At 43.2% G+C, this 22,454-nt stretch overlaps 1 protein-coding gene across 5 annotated transcripts in view; it reads left to right on the forward strand.

Annotated features, from left to right (window-relative positions):
- Positions 1 to 21,324, forward strand: part of OSMR (oncostatin M receptor) — a 57,321-nt gene extending 35,997 nt beyond the window's left edge. For 3 of the 5 annotated variants that reach the window (XM_067730560.1, XM_067730564.1, XM_067730563.1), the window contains 14 exons: positions 208 to 337; positions 885 to 1,036; positions 3,778 to 3,920; positions 4,225 to 4,378; positions 7,168 to 7,244; positions 8,409 to 8,631; positions 11,320 to 11,499; positions 12,544 to 12,648; positions 13,232 to 13,303; positions 14,121 to 14,297; positions 14,890 to 15,057; positions 18,334 to 18,415; positions 19,382 to 19,454; positions 19,782 to 21,324. In XM_067730560.1, coding sequence (XP_067586661.1) covers positions 208 to 337; positions 885 to 1,036; positions 3,778 to 3,920; positions 4,225 to 4,378; positions 7,168 to 7,244; positions 8,409 to 8,631; positions 11,320 to 11,499; positions 12,544 to 12,648; positions 13,232 to 13,303; positions 14,121 to 14,297; positions 14,890 to 15,057; positions 18,334 to 18,415; positions 19,382 to 19,454; positions 19,782 to 20,357 — 2,312 coding nt within the window. In that variant the 3' untranslated portion in view covers positions 20,358 to 21,324. The remainder of the gene's footprint in view (positions 1 to 207; positions 338 to 884; positions 1,037 to 3,777; positions 3,921 to 4,224; positions 4,379 to 7,167; positions 7,245 to 8,408; positions 8,632 to 11,319; positions 11,500 to 12,543; positions 12,649 to 13,231; positions 13,304 to 14,120; positions 14,298 to 14,889; positions 15,058 to 18,333; positions 18,416 to 19,381; positions 19,455 to 19,781) is intronic. The other 2 variants (XM_067730565.1, XM_067730562.1) reach the window with 2 other exon arrangements.
- The last annotated feature ends 1,130 nt before the right edge of the window (positions 21,325 to 22,454 follow it).

The following is a 22,454-nucleotide window of genomic DNA, read 5'->3' on the forward strand; positions in this document are numbered from 1 at the left end:
CAGGGAAGGAAAGAGTAGGGACCAAGATGAGGTACCCGCAGTGTGCCTTTCTGGAGCTGCTGATGCGTTGGCCCCCATTGAAGTAATCTTTTCATTGTTCAGAGCAACTCTGTGGCCTCAGACCCCGAAGAGAACTTTCCATTTCACTTGTCTTTCGATAAAGAGCTTCAGCTAGGTCTTTCATCTGTTTTTTCCTTGTACGGACAGAAGTGCTTGAAGAGCCCAAGGACTTTTCTTGTGAAACCCAGGACCTCAAGACTTTGACCTGTACTTGGGATCCCGGGAGCGACACTGGCTTGAGTAAACAGCCTTCCCAAAGCTATACTTTATTTGAATCGTAAGTGAGCTTTGGTTACATTAGTGATGGATTCTTCCTTGTTTAAGGTACTTGTGACAGTGTTACAGAAAATTTGAACAAATATTTTCAAACCACCTGCCAGGGTCAGGAAGAAATCTTTAAGTGGTCTCAGGTATACAATACTTTCTACCTGAGTTTTGTTAAAGGACAATGTAGCATAAAAATGATAAGAAAGGCTGTTAATGGTGAATCTTGATATGAAAATCATTCCATGTGGTAATCTAGGTCTACCTAATTTCTACCTTTTTAAGAGTATCCAAAGTAAACTAAGGAAAGTTTTCACCACCCAAGAGGAGAAGTCAGCAATTCATCATTACACATTTAACCGCACAGGTCAAATTTTTTGAAACAATATTTTCGTCATTGGTATTTGTTGGTGACGGATCGATGCTGTTGTGTGGAACATAGTTTGAAAGCCACTGAGTGTGTCTCAGGGATACTCAGTGGATTCAGGGATACATGTCTGCATTGACAAAAATGTAAACCCTGAAATTGTTGTGTGGTGTTGTTTCTTTTTTTCTTTAAGATTTTCCGGAAAAAAGACACTTTGTAAACACAGAAACTGGTGTGATTGGCAAGTCGCTCAGGACTCACAAGAAACTTATAACTTCACACTCCTGGCTGAAAACTACTTCAGAAAAAGAAGTGTCAGTATTCTTTTTAACCTGACCCAACGAGGTGAGACTTGAGTGTAGCCCACTGTGGCCACGAGCGTATCTTTGTTTGACACACTGTGTGATCAGGTAAATGTGCCGTAGATTTTCACCTAATTCACATCCCAAGTGAAGGTTTTAGTTTATCACTTGTTTGTGCCAAGTTATAAACTTGGGTGCGTGCATGACTTGTGGTCCCCATTATTTGTTTATTTTGATAACGTAATAAACACCAACGAGCTTACCTCAAGTTCAAAATAGAAATCTGACAATAACTTACTTCATCTCCCATCCCACAGCCCCCCCCACCCTGCTACTTCCACTAAGATAACAGATTTAAGTCATGTGTGTGCATGTGTATGTATTCTCATTGTCTTATGAAACCCCCAAAATACTGTTTTTATTTTGTTTTAATGTATAGGAGACATCAAGCTAGTAATTGCTTTTATACAATATTAAATTGCTAATATTTACCCATATTGTTGAGTGTTGTTGTAGTCCATTTTCACTGCTGGAGAGTATTTCATTGCATAAATATACAGTGTTTTATTCATGCATCTCTTTTGGTGGATTTTCAGATTGTCTTAAGGTTTATGCTCTTGGATACAGCATTTTGATATATATATCCAGTACACACCTAGAGTTGTAGCTGTTTTTCTTGCGTATATACCTATATACCTAAGAATGGAATTGGTGAGGACTCAGAAAATGTGAATGTTCTTCAACTTACAAGATAATGCCAAATTCGCTTCCAAAGTGGTTGTACCAGTATATTCTCTCCAAGTCGGTTTTGTCACCCTTTGCATTTTTGTCAGTTGAATGGATGTTAAGTGGTATTTTGCAATGGTTTGGACCTGCACAACCCTGAAGTTGAATATCTCTTTCTATGTTTTGACCACACCCCTGCCTCTCTTATGAAATGCAGCATCTTTAAACTCGTTGTTCATTTTTTCTGGAATTCTTGTACTTCTCCTTTACCTTCTTAATTCTACACCTCATTTAGATTTCAACTTAATGATCACTTCAGTCACCTAATTACAGGGTGCCACCAATGTAGCAGGCACTGGGCACCCAGCAGTGAACAGAGTTGAGTAACTGCCCCTAATGTGTGTACATGCTAGTGTGTGTTTGGAGAGAGGGTTGAGAGTGGGGCATGGAGACACACAGTAAACATGTAAACAAGTTAATAACATAATTTCAAGCATCGCTAAGTCTTAGAAAGAAGATAAAATTCAGGTGACGGGTAGAGAATGCTGGGGTGCTGCTTCAGTTGGGATGAGGGCACTGAAGGATGAGGAGGCAGAAAACATCTATAACATTTGGAGCAAAAGAACAGGATTTGAGGGCTTCCCTGGTGGTGCAGTGGTTGAGAGTCCACCTGCTGATGCAGGGGACACGGGTTCGTGCCCCGGTCCGGGAAGATCCCACATGCCGCGGAGCGGCTGGGCCCATGAGCCATGGCCACTGAGCCTGCGCGTCCGGAGCCTGTGCTCCGCAGCGGGAGAGGCCACAACAGTGAGAGGCCCATGTACTGCAAAAAAAAAAAAAAAAAAAGAACAGGATTTGAAAAGGCCTTGAGGTGGGAACATGCTCTGGGTGTTTCATGCAGGGAAGAATATCCTTGTGTCTTTCCCGTGAGAGAAAGGAGATTGGAGTGGTAGGCAGTGGCCAGGTCACATAGCAACTGTGGAAGTGCGTAAGGTGGAAGGTTTTTTTATTTCAGATATTCTATTTTTCGGTTCTAAAATTTCCACTTAATTCTTTTTTAAAAAAAAATAGTTTCTATTTCTCTGCTGAGAAGTGTTTTCCTTTTATTCATTTCAGATGCAGTTACTTTTTGGTTTTTTAATAAATTTATTTATTCATTTATTTTTGGCTGCATTGGGTTTTCGTTGCCGTGCGTGGGCTTTTCTCTAGTTGTGGCGAGCTGGGGCTCCTCTTCGTTGCGGTGCGCGGGCTTCTCATTGCGGTGGCTTCTCTTGTTGCGGAGCACAGGCTGTAGGCGCACAGGCTTCAGTAGTTGTGGCACATGGGCTTCAGTAGTTGTGGCTTGTGGGCTCTAGAGCGCAGGCTCAGTAGTTGTGGGGTACAGGCTTAGTTAGCTGCCCCACGGCATGTGGGATCTTCCTGAACCAGAGCTCGAACCCCTGTCCCCTGCATTGGCAGGCGGATTCTTAACCGCTGCGCCACCAGGGAAGTCCCTGGATGCATTTGCTTATACCTCATGGATCTGTTTTACACTCTTTATCTAATTTTAGCATTCTAAGGGAGTCATCTTGAGGCGTGGGTCATCTCAAAGTTGACATCTGCTGATTGTCTTTTTCCTCGAAAATTGGTGACATTTTCTCTTTTTTGGTTTTGTTTTGTATGTCTAATCATTTTGGATTGTATCCTTGAAACTGTTAATGTTACGTTGGCTAGACTCTGGGTTCTGTTATATTCTCTTTGATGGGCCACTTCAAGTTTTGACTCCCCTCTACATTCTTGCCTGCTTTTGTTTAATTTTAAGAGTCGTCCGTTTCTTCTTGTATTTGTTCCGAGTTTCTAATATAATCAGTGAGAGAAAAGGCTACACTTGGCTACTCCATCTTGGCTGCAAGTCTGGTTTTGTTTGCCATTTTCTCAGAGATAAACAAAAATGCTTATTGAACAAATCAATATAAAAATGAACTGCCAAAAAAAAAAAAAATGAACTGCCTATTTACCAGTCCTTTTGGATCTGTGCTTGAATTGTTTTCATTTTTTCATTTTTTTTTTTTTTTGCAGTTCATCCAATGACTCCCTATAACTTATTACCTAAAAATGTTGGTGCCACAAATGCCACCATGACCTGGAAGGTACACTCCATTGGAAACAATTCCACACTTTTGTGTCAGCTTGAACTCCTTGCTGAAGGAAAAGTGATACAAGTAAGTGTTTAACTTTCTATTTTCAAGAATTTCTTTGTGTCTAAACAGAGAGACTGGTGAGTGAAACCTCTTTAAACTCTTATTCCTATGTGTGTTCAAATGATATGGGTCATCTGTTTAAAAGGTCCAGGAAATTAATCATAAACTTTTAGAGTTTAGAGATTTTTTTTTCTCAAAGAAGAACTAGTCTTACTCCAAATCAGGTCTTACTCTGTGTGTGATTTGGCTTTGCAATGAAGTATGCTCACCAATACTTCTGTCTTCTTCTCCCCCCCCACCTTTTTTTTTTTTTTTTTAAATTAAGCAAAGCAATGTTTCCATCAAGGTGAATGGTGAGTACCTCTTAAGTGAACTGGAGCCTGACACAGAATACGTGGCCCGAGTACGCTGTGCTTATACCAACCACTTCTGGAAATGGAGTGAATTGATCAGTCAAAAATTCAACACAGCTGAAGCTGGTACGGTCCGCTCCCTGACATCCCAAGGGTCTAAACTGACTGACAGGAGACGGGTGGGCTTCTCTGAGAACTTTTGTTTGTGCCAAAAACTCAGGGGAAAGTATAACAGAGGCTTGGTACCATCTTTAAAAAACAACAACAAAAAAACCCTAAATTAAATGCCTAATGAAATGTGAGTGGGAAGATATCTACCTCAGACATTTGCCATCTGAGTTATTTCTACTGAACATTTTCTCTCTGATCTTCAATTTGCCAAAGTGGTTTCTAAGCTAAAGGTATTGCTGGATTCCCGTTGGATCTGGGGCTGTGTAAATTAGTATAAACTTTTAATTCAGGACTGGGGACAAACAGTAGCGTTTGTGCTGAGGAAAGCACTGATCTCATGCTAAACAGCCTCGGGCTGTGTTTGGAAATGTAATGGTATTTGGAAACTGAATCATCATTGTTAAGTTTTTGGTTCCCTTGACAACAAACTGGGAGCCTTCTCATCATGCTCTCAGGGGTCGTTTCCTCAATAATGACTGAACAGAGACTTTTTGCCCCAAATAACTATGTCTTAGACCTCATAAACCTCAGGAGATGAGATGGCCCAGCGTTGCTTTCACCTCCTTCCAATCCCAGATGATAAAGTCTTACTGTTGCCCACTTTACACATGAAACAACTTGGGCCCCTAAACTGGGGAGACATGCCTGGTTTGCAGAGTTAATGAAGGGCAGAGACGTGACAACAGTAACCAGGGCAGTTACCGCTTCTCTACGTGTTTAGTATGTGCCAGACACAGCTCCGAGTGCTTGCAATGTTTTCCCCTCAAATCCTCCCACCATGCAGTAGGTCCTGTTATTATCCTCACTTGATAGATGAGGCCGCGGAGGCCCAGGGAGGGTGAGGAGTTTAACTGGCCCCGCTAGCAAGGGACTGAGCTGTGACTGTAGCTCAGGCCCAGGCTGGCTGACTCCAGAGCTCCCCCCTGATCTGACCCAGACTGGCATCTGCATGGTCTGTCTCTCGGGGGTGTCATTACAGCCTGGAGATCTTTGTGATTCAAGTCCTGGCTATTTTGCTGCCTAAGGAAGGATTATATCTATTTATTTGATCCCATCTTATTATTTGTGTTTGTAAGCTGGTGAGTTCTTTCTGTTTCAGCCTGGGGGGAACGTTTTAAAGCAGTGACTCTGATTGGCGGGCTGGCGAGGGCAGTGCCTGAAAACCCACACCCAGGGCTGGTCACCAGAGGTGCTCAGCAGGCTTCCTCCCCTTGTCAGCCCCCCACCACTCCCCTTCAAGACTCCAGTCATTTTTCTTGGGGGGTAGTCCCCTCCAGAGCCCTGTTTCTGATGGTAATTTGGTTTATTCCTCAGTTGTGTTTCATTAAAGAATTTTTACTTTATTAATACTGCATTGCTTTGGGATTTTTTTGCAAATTTATTCCAACATTATACCTAAAATTTAGTGCAATGAAAAATAACAGAAAGATGGCATTTTTAGTAAACAGTTTCTTTTAGATTATAGTATCATAAACCTGCAAAATACTTAACTTTGCTTTCGATGATGACGAGAAAATGAGATGAATCTACTGATGGTGAATCCACAGATTTTTTTTTCACCTTGAATAACACTTTGCTTAATGCTGGCAAAGTCAATGTTTATGTGTATTATAATCCTACTTAAGCAGAATCATGGTGAGCAGAGCTAAATGACACCATGGGAGAAATTATATTGACATAAAGATGGAGCACCGTCAACTGTGCTGCAATTCTCTTTTCTTGCAAGTAGTCCTGTACAAACCAGCTGAAGATGCTGCATTGAGCTTGGGGGTCTCTCACTGAGTATTTCAATATGTTTTTGATTTAATATTGGCTTCTCCGACGGCTTGTTGAGAAAACTGAAATCTGCCTCTAATAGATTTTAAAAATATATGGTCACCTTTATGTTGAGTAGAAAGTGTCAGTAACTAAGGGGGAAAAAAAGGACTTTCTTAAATTTCAATTATTGGGGACTGTAAACTATATTTTTATGAAACAGAGAACTAAATTTGTATGTGTTATGTTGCAAAACAATGCTTCTTGCACAGAGATGTGTCGAAGCAAATCATAAATCAACTGGTCCTACCGTTTACTGGCAAGAAAGACAAGGAAGCAAGCTCTTCTAGAACAGACTGGGGAGAGGCATATGCTGGGGAGAGGCGTGCAGCCAGTGCCCTGAGGGTCCACATGCAGGCAGCTGGCCCAGGCCAGGAACTTGGGGGGGTGGGCGTGCATGGGGAGGAGGGTGGCAAGGAAGGGGTCTCAGGCTCTGACTGCAGCGACAGGCCAGCCCGTGTGCAGTTAGGAACTCGGGGAAGAGTGCAGCCTTCCCCTGGGGCTCTCCACTTGAGTGTGTCCATTGCAACCTTCACAAGTGGGGCAAGGAAATAGCAACAGTCTGCTGCTCCTAGAAATTCCAAATATGGGAAATTTACCTGACTAACCTCCTAGAATTGGACTGACAAAGGATTCCAGAATTCCCTGGTGGCTTCCAGAAGCTCTGAGGCTTGAGTTCACAAAGGCCCCATGTGATGTCCCATTCAGATGTAGCAGCCCTTTTGTAAAGCACCTACTCTGGGCCCCTAGTGAGGCGAGACCAGTATGGCCGCCGCCAAGTGGGTAGAAGTCACAGAGAGTGAAAAAGCAAGAAGCAGGCTCAGGCAGGACAGGCCGTGGTCACTTTTGTTGACGAAACTAGAGAAGGGTTGAATGTATTATTGTATGTGCATATTGTGACCCTAGAGCTTTTCTTTGGTTAATTTCAGCTCCCTCAGAGGCTCCCGATATCTGGAGAAACTTGAAGATGGTGTCGGGACATCCTACTGTGAGTTTATTCTGGAAGGTGAGATGCCGACGTTCAAAGAGACAGATTTTTGCTTGGCAGTTATCTTTCACTGAAACTAGACATTGGTGCAGTCTTCTGATGGGGAGGGCTGTTAACATGAATCCAGTAGAATTTGTTACCCAGTGGAGGAATCCCAGCTCCACATCCATTTCCCCAGCGCTGGACCAGTAACTCCTTCCTCAGCAGCCTCTTGCACAGGTGGCCAGTTCTGCTTGTTAGAACTGCATCTCCTAACTTCTCCTCAGGCCTGCCCCTAACATCTGCAGGGCCCAGTCCATGAGTATAAGTGGAGAAATATATACCATAATTAAAAGTTATAAATATTTAACTATTCAGAGTATTTATATTTAAAAGTTTTAAGTCAAGCTAAAAAACTGCAATATAAAATTAATCTTGTCTTTCTGTCTTAACTGACATGCCTTCACGACAACGTGGAAGGCCTGGTTTGCGTTAAGAACTCTCGGATTCCTCAGTGTTTGATGCTAAGTCATGGCCATGCTGAGGGAGCTGGTCCTTGGCCGCAGGCCACCCCACTCTTTTTCCCATCTCCACTCCGGTCCTCCCCACGAGGGAGGACCCCCATGCACACACATGTGCACGTGCCAGTCTGTACGTCCAGGTTTTGTCCACACCCCAAGCTAACAGTTGCCCCAGCCCAATCTCAGGTCTGGGGGTGCACACACCAGGGGCACTGTCTGTCCTCAGGAAGGTAGGCCGGAGGTTCAGGCCCTTCCCATCTGGGTCCACTCCTGTCTTTCCCACTCCATACTCACTGAGTTTTAATCCAGGCTAAAGAGTCCCCCTTTCTCTCTATTCCTGACTTGGTCACTCCTCTCTGGACACAGTATACTCTGAGATCTCCCCCAAATGATCCTATTCTCTGCTCAATTTTAGTTAGAATAGAATGTCTGATTTCAAGCTTGGTTTAGAAGGTTATTTTCTCTCTTAAGCTGTTTTAATTAGCCCGGGGTGTGTGTGTGTGTGTGTGTGTGTGTGTGTGTGTGTGTGTGTGTGTGTGTGTGTGTGTGTGTGTGTGTGTGTGTGTGTGTGTGTGTGTGTGTGTGTGTGTGTGTGTGTGTGTGTGTGTGTGTTCAATCAAGGGACAGAAACTCTTTTCAGAGGAAAGCCCATTTTGAAATGATTGTTTAATATTTTTTTCAGCCACTCTCAAAAGTGCATGCCAATGGGAAGATCCTGTTCTATAATGTAATTGTAGAAAACCTAGACAAGCCATCCAGGTTCGAGGTCCTCTCCATCCCTGCTCCCGCCAGCAGCACAGAACTAACCCTCGATCAGTGTTCTTACCAAATCCATGTCACAGCTCACAACAGTGTGGGCCCTTCTCCTGCTTCCGTAATTGTCGTTTCTGGAGACCCTGGAAACGGTGAGTGTTTCTGGTTTTGTTTTTCTTCTCTAGAAAAGTGTTGATGGTGTTATTAGGCAGAGGTGGATAAATCAGAAAGACAGTAATTTGGGGAGACAAAAGATCTAGCTGCCAAACACTGTCCGTCATTTTCTTTGGGTTCAGGCGTTTCAGCGGGTTTCTGGCGCAGTCCTCCTTCGTGTGGGAAGAAGATTTCAGCCATATCTCAGGGATTCTTCCACCAACTTGGGAAATTGTCTCAAATTTATTCAAATAAATGCAACACCGACAAACAGTCCCAGCTGAGAGTTAGAGATGGTATGAAAGTGCTTTGTGGCTTATGAAACACGAGGTGCATTTATTATATGGCAGAATATTTTGTCAGTCTCGGCCACCTATAAAGAGCCCAGGAACATTTCTGGACATCATGAGGAGAGCTAGCATCATCTTTCGAGAAGGGCTTTGCCAAAGCTGTGGAATAAAATGGTGATAACTGGCTAAACCCTTAGCCTGTGAGAGACCAAACAAGGTGGAAATGACCTTACGTGTACAATTAATAATGGTGTAAATTTCCTTCTTGGGAGAGCTGTGAAAAGAGGTTGGCTGCACTAACCCCGCCCCCAGCAGTACACACTCTGAGACACTGCACACTTGGACATGACCCAACAGACATCCTAAGGTCATTCATGAACCTTGCAATAATGTCACCCTTCAGTTACTGCTATAAAAATTTTCAGACCCTGCTTGTAGGGTTATGTCACATTGCTTTATACCTATCATTCAAATTAGGCTTAAATTTAGGTTAAGTGGGCTAGGTTAGAGGGTGTTATTATTTTGTTTTATTTACTTTGTTTAAGAACTATCCTGTGTGTCAAGTAAGAGAAAGAAATTGGGATTGTGCCACAGGAGAAAAACTAAGGAGTCACTTAACCTAATCTTTGCTTGTCAAGAACTGTATTAGAGAAGGAAGTTATTCTGTCTTTATTAGGGCCGAATGGGAAAGGTGGGCATTTCATTCACCCTGGGGGAGCTGACAGATTAAAAAAACACTGCCTCCAATGAGGCTCAGCTCAAACAACTCTGCTAAACACTATTATCTGTTTGGGGTCATCCCTATCTGTGGGTTCCTATCATACCTTCCTTCCCCATGCCCTGCCTTTAGAACCCATTCCTTCACCTTGTGAAGCCCTATCCAGCTTTCCTGATGTGGTCCACATTCTTAAGTCTCCAGAGTGGATAAAGGCACTGATGTGCTCTGAGACAGACCAAGGAGGTTTAGCCAATTCACACTAGAGTGTGAATGACTGAAGAAAAAGAAAATAGATAGATTCCCTTTCTCTTTTCCTCTACCTCCACTCCTCAAAACATATTTGCAATTTTAAAGAAGCAGCTTAGTAAGAGTCATGCTTCTAAGCTTGGGGTGAAATTTTAGTCAGTGTGAATAAGTGAAGTAGAAAATGTCAGTTTTAATATGAAAGAGATTTGTCTCTCTGATGAAGGAAGACAGAGAAGCCATGTGGGTAGGATAGGCACAGGCCTTCTTGGGGAACCTCTCGCCTCATGCCTGGGGCTGCAAAGTCCTTTCGGTGTTCCCAGCTGGGTGATAATTTGGTGCCCTAGAAAATGTAATAGCATCCTGCTTTCACATCAATGTTCAGCTCTAATTAGAATTGCCAGATAAATTAAAGATGCCCAGTTAAATATGAATTGCAGAGAAGCAACAAGTACATTTTGAGTGTTAAGTCTGTCCCATGTAACATTTGCGCCACACTGCCTGCCTCTCTGAACAGCTGTTTGCAGGTCCACCCCTTGATCAGAGTCTGCTTTCACTAGAGTGACCACCAGGGACCACTGAACAGTGGAGTCAGCCTCGGAAATAGGAGAAATTCTCATCCCTCAATATCTAGGCTGACCTGCTTGAAATCAGTAGAACTGTAGTCCATTGAGACCATATCACCTTTTTTCCAATTGTCAGACCTTAGGAAAACTACCCTGGTGCATAAAATACGTTGAGGTGGTATCCTAGGTCATAAGTAGTGTGCACATCCGTTCATAATCTGGCTTAGTACATACCTGAATTGTTCTTTCCTTTTTTCTCCACACTCACCTCAGTTTCTGCCCCTAAAATCTGGGAGACAGTAGTTAGTTCAGGAGCAGCCAGCATTATGTGGGACAATTAAGCCAAATTATTCATTCATTCAACAGATGATTTTTGAAAGCAGATCAAGTACCAGACACAGTTCTAGGTCAAGGGTCAACAACTTTTTCGGTAAAGGGGCAGAGAGTAAATATTTTAGGCATTATAGGCCAGACAGTCTCCAATCTATATTCTGTATTCTTTGTTTGTTTTTAAAAACTCTTTAAAAATCTTAAAACCAGTCTTAGCTTAAGGGTCATATAAAAACAAGCTTCCAGGGCTGGATTTGTCCTGCTGGCGGTGGTTTGCTGATCCCTGTTTTAGGGGCTGACGTCCCTTTGGGTCTCAGAAGATCAGGACAGGGGGCATCTGAAGGGCAGGTGTGAATATTTGTTTGGAGTGAGAGGCAGGAAAAGATCCCTCCTGCCCTAACCCAAGCCCCGTAGCAATTGCAGAGGTAGGGCTTTTACCTGCTAGATACACTGCACGTTCAAGTTTATTTTCTTCTTTAGATATTTTTGCAAAATGTATGATTAATTAAATCTGAAGCATTGCCCTCTTTGTATGTACAGAAGAGGTTGAAAAAGGAAGAGTTAACGGCACAGAGGATGGATTTTCTGTGTCTTGGAAACCCCAATCCGGAGATGCCACAGGCTATGTTGTGGAGTGGTGTGATGGTCCCCAGGACCTGCCCTGTGTTCTCCAGTGGAAAAACCTAGGCCCCAATACCACAAGCACAGTCATTAGCTCGGGTAAGAAGAACCTTCTGTATTACCATGCTGCTCCATTCACCTGGCGGCAACTTCAACAGGTTTCTGGATCATCTCAGATACTTTGTGTTCAACTGATAACTACAAATCCAGCGTGGGTCTTGGAGTTCAAATTTTGCAGTGATGTGGTCTAAGGTTTGACCTTTGTATCTACTTTTACAGAGACTACCTGGACCAAAGGCTGGAATAGGTGTTCATGAGTTTCATGAATTTGTTCAGCAGTGAGTCAGCAGTCTCAAATGAATGGCAGAGGGACATTATAACAGTTGTCCTGAGAGCTTTTACAAAAGCAATGAAGTGTGTGGATTTGGGAAACAGGAGTAGAGCTGATGGGAGTCGATTATCAACGTCAGTTTCAATGGAACATCTAGAACTTGGTCTCTTTCCTCCCACACTGGATTTGTCATTTCGAGATTACTAGTGTAGCAGTTCAAGGAGCCTAGGTTTGTGGCTTGATTAGGGGTGGGGGTGGGGGGGTGTTGGTGGCGCCATCTGCTGGGCTCAAGATAAAGATGTGGGAATTGTCCGGGTCCAGAGGGTGACTGATGAGACTCCAGGAGGGCATTCAGTGGCTGGTGGGGAGTGAGGAGGGGAGTCTTCCCTTGGCTTGAGCAGTGTCAGTGGCATGGTGTGAGGGGAAAGTGAGGTACTGGAAGCAAATCTTCCAGATGCTTGCCCTTCATGGGCAGAGAGAAGGCCAGTCGCTGGCAGGGGATTTGGAGTCAAAGGAGAGTTTTACATGGTTTTCTGTGTCTGGTTGAATTCTGCGCCCAGTTGCATGCACGTGGATAAGGGCATGTTTGCGAACTCTTTATCAAGAGGATGATGTAGAGGACAGTCGCCCAGACTTCGTCGGAAATGCTGGAGGATTCAGGGGAAGGAGGGAAGATGGTGGCGATGAAGGGCAGAAACCCCGAGGAGGAAATTCTTAAGGGGACACAAATTCATTTTTCATTCTTCTTCTTTTCAGAAGTAAAGAGAATGGCATCCTGTGTTATTGAAAATCTGTTGACTTTTCTTCTCTAGGTGCTTTTAGACCAGGGGTTCGATACAACTTCAGAATTTATGGACTTTCTACCAAAAGGATGGCTCATTTATTAGAGAAAAAAGCAGGATACTTGGAGGAACTGGGTAAGTTTAAAGCATTTAATGTGTCCATTGTTCAGAACAATCCAGAAACTCTTCACTTTGGGTTTAGGAAGATTACAGCACCTTTCCTAATTTTCAGTGTCCCGTTTATTCTGGCAATGGGGTTTTTTAAAAAGTTATTTTTTAATCATACAAATAGAAAACATTTTCATTAAAGACAATTTATAAGATGTTATGCAAAAGAAGACAAAATGATTGCTAATTTTACCACCCAAGGGCAAATACCCAGAGTTAATATTTTATGTGTATCCTTTCTCAGTACAGATATACACTTTTAAATAAAAATGGGATCTTTTTTTATTACTACTCTATGCCGTTTTGTAAAGTGCTTTTTGACTCATGTCACTAAGTAATCTTTAACTGTCATTTTTTAGCACTGCAAAGTGCCTCATGGTTTGCATATGTCAAATCACCTGTCGTTGGACTTTTAGGATGATTACAAAAATACTTCTCTATTAAAAACTATAAAATTCACCTTCAGTTATGTTGCAGTCTCAAATACTCAATCTCTCTCTTCTTTCTTGGCCAAATCTCTTATGCCCTATCTGACTCACCATCATTTTAGCTGAATCTTTGTCCATCGCTCTGATAATGGTTTTTCAACAACGCCCCGGAAGTAGAATACTCGAGCCAAAAGGTTTGAACTTCTTAAATACAATTTTATAATTTTTAAGACTTTTGGTAGATGTTGTGAAATCGCTGCCCCCCCAGAAATTGTACCATGATCCCAGCAGCAGTGTGGGGGAGTTTTGATCCTCCCATGTGGTTGCTAATTCACCTTCTCGGCATCCAGGGTCTCACACCCGCTGGAAGCTGGGCAGCTGTGTCCTTGACTGCCTCTCAGCAATCAGACCAGCTCTTGGGGTTCTCCGTTGGGTGGGAGCTGCCCCAGACAGGCAGGAAGGGTGTGTTGTGTGTTTTGGCGGACACAGGCCAGGTGTGCACCAGCGTATGTGCTGAAACAGGCTCTCAGGGAAGCCTCAGAATAAACGCTTTCCGATTCTCCCTGTGACACCTGGACAATTGTGCACTGCTACCACTTGGGAACTAGAGTTCTTCAAAGTTGCCCATACCTCTTCAAACATAACCCTTCCTCCTCCTCCCTTCCTCCCTACTTCAGTTCATCCTCCCAAACACTGTTGAGAATTCAGACTCAGAATGAAGTCTAAGAAAGCCTTTCTTTTTTGCTGTGTGACCTTGCCAAGTTACTGAGTCTCTCTGGGCATCCATTTCTACACCTGAGAGATGTAAGGCTTGAACAAGATGATTGCTCAACTCCTTCCCAGCTCTCACGAGCTAAGTCAGGGCGTACATCCTCTAGAGAAAAAGATGAGACTCCTTCACTTGGCACACGCGCCTACAGAGTGGGCCGTGGTTCTGCTTTCAGTTTACACCAGTGCACTGAGACTCTTTCCAAATCGTAAATCTTACATTATCCCAACTTCCTTTCCTAGCTCCTTCAGACAACCCTCAAGTGGTCATGAGTAAGTTGACCTCCCACTCCTTCACTCTGAGTTGGAAGGATTATTCCACTGAATCCCAGCCTGGCTTTATACAAGGATACCATGTCTACCTGAAACCCAAGGCGGGGGAGCAGTGCCACCCGGCATTTGAAAAGACAGTTCTTCCAGGTGACTTTTTTTTTTTTTTTGTCTGTTTACCGTTTCAAGGTCTCATTATTTGAAATCATTGGAAAGGCTGCCGGCCGTCTCTGATTGTGGCCAGGCTGAATTCTGTGCTCACGTGCTTAAACAAATTAGTAGGGTGGACAAGACCATGGGGGCCAGGATTTTAACTTACTTAAAAACAATGTGGCCCAGTATTTTTAGAAGCACCTGAAATACCCTCAGCTCCTTAAGAAAACCTACTTAGGAAACATTCTTGCTAACCTCATTTCTTCTTTGACTTCATTAAAGTTTATTAAAATGTGTATCTAAGAAGCACTGGCAGGCTCTTCCTCTCTCTCTGGCAGGTCTGAGTGCTTCCCCTGGTCAGGAACATCCCTTGTTTAGTGGGGTGCTTGCTTTGCTTCCCATCTCCCGAATATTTTTCCAGTGTCCCCAGTGTGATGAAATTATGATTTCATTTTTGGTTGGTTTAGAAACGTTGGCAGTGCCAAGTCAACAAGAGTATTAGTGCCCCACTGTCTCACAAGATCTTTATCATGCTCTTAATAGTTTTTTCTTCTTGAAAAAAAAAATTTTTTTTTTTTTAACCTCACAGAGGATTCAGTATGTTGCAAATACACAATTGACAACCCGGGACAAAAGACATTCGTTGTGGAAAATCTACAGCCGGAATCCGTCTATGAGTTTTTCGTCACTCCTTACACAAGTGTTGGCGAGGGTCCCCTGGATGCCTTCACAAAGGTCACAACTCCGGATGAATACTGTGAGTTTCTCCAAATCAAAACTCTTAGCAGTTCTTGGGAAACTGACAGATGACACACACCATGGGCATGGGTTTTGTCTAGATTGGGAATTTTTAAACCTTTCTTCTCTTTCTGTGTCTGTCTCTTTCTTTCTCTAGATGAAACGCACCAAAAAAAAAAAAAAAAAAAAGGAAATGTTACGCAGAATCCCACTACATAAAATAGATAAGAGTGAAGCTAATCCAACTGATCTATAACCTGGAATCTTCCTCTTGCCTCTCTCTGGCCCCTGAGGCACTTCTCTGGAACTCAGTCCCAGAATAGTTTGAAAATCACTGATGGCGTATTTTAGTGTTGACTTGGGAAGAGCCTTGTGAGTTCTGTCTGCAAGAGGGGTGGGGATGTTCTTCTCAGCAGAACTGCTCTCTGCAGCCAGACTTCTGGCTGGTTTCTCTCAGTGGCAAATTACTGGCTTCTTGACTTTGCGTCTCTGGGGGTACTAGAAAGTACGGTGGGGCAAGCAGTGTTGGTTCACGAACCCGGTGTTTGCAGATTTGATGGGGAAAGGGTGAGATAAAGAGAGCCATCCTTTCAAAATGCATTTGTCTTGAAAGATGGAGAAAGAAGAGGAAGGGAGAAGAATGGCAGCTTACTGGTAAATAAGATTCTGCTGGTAAATACTGCCCTCCAGCAAAGAGGAAGGTGGTGGGAGAAAACAGATACTGACGGAGGAAAGCGGGGAAAGTAGGTAGCAGATAGGAATCATAGGAGGTCCACGCTGGAAAGGACATCTCAAGATACGCCTCCATGAAAAACAAATAGGCTAAAATATCTGCCTGAGTTGCCAAGTAGCGTAAGGTGGGGCTCTGGGGATGGGGTGGGCTCGTCAGGTAGAACCACTGGACCTGGCTGTCTGACGGGTGATGAGGATGCCCACGACCACAGTGGCAGGTTGGGCTGAAACATGGCCCCAGGTCTCTAAGCCAAAGGCCAGAACTCTCGTAGTCAGGTTAAGATTTCAGTCAACAACTCACATTACTTGAGCATGCTTGCCATTCTAGAGTTAATTTTAAATTTATTTTCAGGCTGTTTTTCTTCCAGCTTCAGTATTTACTTGGCTGGTAGAGGTGTGTGTATGAGTATGTGTAAGACACACACACACACATATAATACATATGATTATCTTTATCTCAATTATATTTTCTAGATTTCATTTATCTCCCTTACTCATGAGAAACCTCCTTAGCCTTGGCTGTGACTCGATTATATTGATTATTATGAAAAAGTAAACTAAGTTGCTGCATAATTGCAGCAGTGAGAATGACAGTCCACAGTTAGAAAAATAGTATGGAGGACTCACAAATGCAATGGTGAGTGACAGAAGCCGGGCCCCGCTCTTGCTGCACAATTCCACACATAGAGTATAGACAGAGGCAAATGCTGTTTATGTGGTTGAAAGGCAGGCTAGTGGTTACCGTGGGAGGGGAAGATGCCTGGATGGGGACACTGGGGGACTCTCGGGGGAGCTGGTAACGTTCTTTTTCTTGATCTGGGTACTGGTTACGTGGGTACGTTCAGTTTGTGAAAACTCATTGAGCTGTACACTTAGGAGCACTTTTCTGTATGCACATATTATACTTCAACAAAAAGTTTAGCAAAGCCTGTCTGAAGTTTGGAAACTACTATGGGTAGCTCCCCAGGCTGCTTCTCAGATACATTACAAATTCGTAATTTAACCAAATTTTAAAACCAATTGTAGTCATCAAAAGTACTGCTCTTGAGAGCAAGGTGTTCTTTTTTTTTTTTAAACATATATGTACTGATTTATTTTTTTTTATTTATTTTTGGCTGTGTTAGGTCTTCGTTGCTGCATGCAGGCTTTCTCTAGTTGTGGTGAGCAGGGGCTACTCTTCGCTGCGGTGTGCGGGCTTCTCATTGCAGTAGCTTCTCTCGTTGTGGAGCACAGGCTGTAGGTGCACAGGCTTCAGTAGTTGTGGCACGTGGGCTCAGTAGTTGTGGCACAGGGCTCTAGAGTGCAGGCTCAGTAGCTGTGGTGCACGGGCTTAGTTGCTCTGTGGCATGTGGGATCTTCCCAGACTCGAATCCGTGTCCCCTGCACTGGCAGGTGGATTCTTAACCACCGCGCCACCAGGGAAGTCCAAGAGCACGGTGTTCTTTAGTGGTGTCAGGAGGAGTTTCTTTCGCCTTACCTGGTGTCAGGGATAATTTTAGGCCAGTTGTCGAGGTGCTTTCTCTGCCACCCTCTTACCTTCCCATGTCCTTTTCTCCAGAGCCCTGTGCTTCCTCAGAGCACTGGGTTGGGCCTGCCCTCCCTGACAAAACTCCAGTGTTGTTATCCACTAGCACCACAAGTCAGTCCCCATTCCTGCAGGACAGCTGTGGAGGGGGATGAGGAGGGCAGGGAGGCAAAGGGATTGAACAGGAATATATGTACATGTGAATGACTGTCAGCCTCCAAACCCCTTCGTGCGATTTGCTTTTATAAAAGAGGATGTTTACCAACCCAGCTGAACTATTCTTTGGCGGATTTGCAAGCAGTGAGACCAGGAAGATGGGCATTTATGAAAATGAAGTACAGGTTGACATATCTGAGAGATAAAAATAGAATAATTATCCCGGGTGATGACTTAGGTAATTTTCTCAGAGCCTAACTAGAAGGGGTGCATTCGTCAAGTTTTGACGTGTAATAAAATACCTCAAAATCTCAATGGCATACAAAAATAAATCTCTCTTTTCATGCTCCTGGCTTGGCTGACGTAGGCTGGGCCAGGTGGGACTCCAAGCTTCAGGCAGGTTTGTTCCATGTAGGTTCACCCTGAGGCTTATGCTGAAGGGACAGTGGCTCTGAGGGACCAACTCTTCTCAGAGTGGGTCACAGGAACACAAGAGAGCAAGCCAACTACAAGCACACCGAACGCAGCTACCAACCAGCATGACCACTACTCACCTCCCATTGGCCAAACCAACTCACTCACGTGGCTGAGCCCACAAGTCAAGTGTGTGGAGTGTAATTCCCATACAGGGAGGGAGTAAAGAATGGGGAGTAATGATCCAGTCTGTCAGGAGAGGTGTGGGTTTGAGTCACAAGTGTTGAGGGCAAATGGTTCCCTGTGTTGGCTGGTTGATCTCACTGCCCTGTCCCCCAGCAGTCAGACAGAACTCATATTGAACCTTGCACAAATGGAGTTTTGAGGAATAAAAGACATGTAAAACTATTTTTATTCCTTTGAGGGAAAAGCAGTCATTAAAAATATCCCTTTCTTTTTCCTCTCCAGCCCATACACTGATACACATCATCCTGCCCATGATTTTCTGCGTTTTGATCGTCATGATAATTTGCTACTTAAAAAGTCAGTGGTAAGTGTGCGGGGAAGGTTTTTATCCAAGAAGGAGTCAAAGAAAAATCTAGAAAGGAGATAGAAGTCACACCTGATAATATGAGGAAAAGTGCTGAAAAGGAAAGAACAAAGGAGGATTTGGTGGAAATATGATGTTTTAAACAATCTTGTTTATCAACAGATAAGCAATAAATCAATACATAAGGAAACTAGACTTCCCTGGTGGCGCAGTGGTTAAGAATCTGCCTGCCAATGCAGGGGACATGGGTTCGAGCCCTGGTCCGGGAAGATCCCACATGCCGTGGAGCAACTAAGCCCACGCGCCACAACTACTGAGCCTGTGCTCTAGAGCCCGTGAGCCACAACTACTGAGCCTGCGTGCCACAACTACTGAAGCCTGCGCACCCTAGAGCCCATGTGCCGCAACTACTGAGCCTGTGCTCTAGAGCCCATGTGCCGCAACTACTGAAGCCCTTGCGCTCTAGGGCCCACGTGCCACAACTACTGAGCCTGCGTGCCACAACTACTGAAGCCTGTGCACCTAGAGCCCGTGCTCCGCAACAAGAGATGCCACTACAATAAGAAGCCCACGCACCTCAACTAGAGATAGCCAGCGCACAGCAACAAAGACCCAACGCAGCCAAAAATAATAATAAGGAAACCAACTATTTTAAAATGTTGCCAAATTTGTTCATAGCAATAGCTAATATTTATATTTCACTTACCATGTACTTGGAAGTGTTCTAAGTGCTTTACATATAACAATTCATTTAATGCTTCCAACACTACCATCACCACCGTAATGATCTCCATTGAACCAGTAAGGAAATTAAAGCATAGAAGGGTTAAAAAGCTTGCTTAAGGTTACAGTGTTAATGAGTGATTGATAAAGCACGGATTAGAACCCAGGAATCTGACTCCAGCGTTCTCACTCTTAACCATTCTGCTATATTGCAAAATTGTCTAATTTTCACTGTTTTTCTAGGCTGAAGGAGAAGTGTTATCCTGATAGTCCAAACCCTTACAAGAGCAGTGTCCTGTCATTAATAAAATCCAAGGTAAATGCTGGGAAATTGTATGGATACTCATATGCTTGTTAAAGACCAACCCAGGGCTGGGGCTATAATAATCATACACTCCTAGACCTTCTCAGGAAGATGTCACAAAGCAAAAGCCTCTTCTGCTCCCATAGCCGTGAAAGGGTTGAACACAACTTTGATTTCTTCTGTCGGGATATCTTTTGGTTTTCAACATCACCTCCAGTTAACTTGTGACCAGGATAAAACAACAAAAAAAAATTGAAGCTCTAAGTGCGTTTCACATGCTTTATATACTGTGATACACACACACACATTATCTTTGCACATTTTTTGTTTCTGTTCCAGGAGAATCCTCATCTAACAATAATGTATGTCAACGACTGTGTTCCAGATGCTATTGAAGTTATAAACAAGCCCGAAGGGAGTAAGATACAGTTCTTAGGCACTAGGAAGTCACTCACAGAAACTGAATTTACTAAGCCTGCCTACCTTTACCTCCTTCCGACGGAGAAGAACTACTCTGGCCCTGGACCTTGCATGTGTTTTGAGAACTTCACCTATAATCAGGCAGCTTCTGACTTTGCTTCTTGTGGACATTTCCCAGTAACCCCTCAAGCCCCACCACATCAGCTGGGACCACTGACTTCACCTGAAAATTTACTAAAGGCACTGGGACAAAACTACATGAATTCCCTGGGAGAAATCCCAGCCGGAGAAGCTAATTTGAATTATGTGTCCCAGTTGGCTTCACCCACCTCTGGAGACAAGGACAGCCTGCCAACAAATCCACCAGAGCCAGCACTCTGTTCAGAGTATAAAATGCAAATGGCCATACCCCTGGGTCTTGCCTCTGCTCCCCCAAGTGAGAACAGCAGCCTCTCCTCCACTACCCTTTTAGGTCAAGGGGAACACTGCCCCTAAGCAGTGTACCCATTTCGTATCCTTACGCTACACAGACCCTAGGAGAAGCATAGCCGGCACCATTCCATCACCAGATACCTCAGGGCTTAATCCCAGTGAGCTATCATCACCATTGTCAGGTCTGATTTATATAATCTTGCTAGGTTTTGAAGGTCAGAAGCTATGAAACTTAACATTCATCCTTGGAGCAGGCTCACTGTAGAAATGGCAGGATCATGGGAACAGGCTTACCTTGCTGCTGCGTGTTCCACGTTCACCTTTGTAACAGCAGACTTGGCACTTGACATAGGGATAGACCCCATCCACTCAGTACTGGACAGGTCCTTGAAGTTCAGTTTTTAGTAAGAAAGTATTTCCATTAAGTTTTACCCCACATTTAATATCTCAAGAGTAAAGGAACTAGATTTCAGGCTTTAATAAAGGCTACAGAAGATTCGTTACTGGAGCATAAATTGTCAATGTTAATTTATTCTGGGTGTGTTTAATGAAGTCGCAGATATTTGATACCAAAACAGATTTTAGACTTGCCTTGAAGTGATGATAATTTGTAGTTCACTGATGTAGTAAAATGAACTCTTCCTATTAGACCTTATCTAATAGGTAAGACATGCGAATGAATCGATGAGATCCCCACAATTGTCCTGCTTAGTTTACCACGGTTAAAGAGTGGGACTGGCATGGAACCCCTGCCTCAGTGTCAAGATTATAGCACTCCTACTTAGTAGGCATGTCTTCTACCACAACTTTTGATGACTACCTCAGAACAGATAAAAGGATAATGTCATTAATTCCATTCACATTTATGGTTCCTCGTTTTTTCAAGAACTCTGGTATATAAATGACCTATTTTCAGTAAGCATCTTTTGGACTCTGCAGTAGGCTGTCTGGGTCAAGATAATGCCTTCACTGTCTCCTTATATTCCTGTTATGCTAACATAATAAAGTGAAACCTCATTGTTGAACATCATTCAGATATAACTGCAAAAGGCTAAATGGAGTGGGAACTCCTGGAGTGGCTCAGCAGCAGCTCTGTCTCTTTGAACCAATATATGCAAAGCACATACCTGGTACATAGTAGGTGTTCAATCGTGCTAGAGTTCTTTTCACTTCTTTCTGCCCGACAACCCTTAATGTTTACTTATCACACTTCTAAACAAGCATAATTAGGGGCTCCTTTTTCTTTGTTGTGGTGGACATGACGCTGCCTGTGCTTCTGGTACCGAATGCCCTGCGCTGTGCCATTCCACACTATGAAGAATGAGAGAGAAGGAGCCACAGCTGAAAGGAAGATGGCTGTCAACTGACCTAAATATACACAAACCCGGACTTCTGTTCAGGCTTTTCAACTTTTTCCTTCTATATAACTAAGCCTTTGGCTGAATAATGGGCTATGTACACCTAACATAGTACAAACAAGTATCTTGATTAAGAGTTCTGAGAAGACTCTGGGGCCAGTATTGTTATCATTTAGCCTCTTTGAGTTTGTCATGATGCAATTATAAAAGTACATAGAAACATCAATGACCGTGATGATTGATTTGTAAATAGTATATTTCATAAAGATTTTCTTTAAAAAAAATAATCCACAAAGCCTTGAAGGCATTTTTGTTGCAATAAGCTTTAATTAAAATATTTCACCATTGCATTATTTTGTTTTCTCTACCTCAATGAAGTAAAAACCTTAACAATTATTATAGCCGATAAATAAGCTTACTAGAAATGTAAATTCCTGGGTACCAGTCCAAATCTCATAACCAGACTCTCTGTGGTCCAAGGCCTGGAATCCATATATTTCATAAGTTCCCAGGCATTCAGATGCACACTCGACTTTGAGAATCATTGGTCTAAGTCAAATGAAGATGTCTTTCTGAAATATAACGACATACCAATAGGAAATGCTGGGCTATATAACTTTGTCCTTACAGTATCACTATGACTATAGTTTGGCTGTAAACATTCTTCTCCCATCTTCGTAAATAACCAAATAACTTAGTATATGCCATTTAACAGCATCATTTTAAGAAGTGTTATTCAGAAACTTTGAAATTTGTATTCATGTGTCAGAATTATTACGATTAAAAAAAAAACAACTCATGG

Source organism: Pseudorca crassidens, chromosome 3 (genome assembly GCF_039906515.1).
Source record: "Pseudorca crassidens isolate mPseCra1 chromosome 3, mPseCra1.hap1, whole genome shotgun sequence".
Lineage (NCBI taxonomy): Eukaryota > Metazoa > Chordata > Mammalia > Artiodactyla > Delphinidae > Pseudorca > Pseudorca crassidens.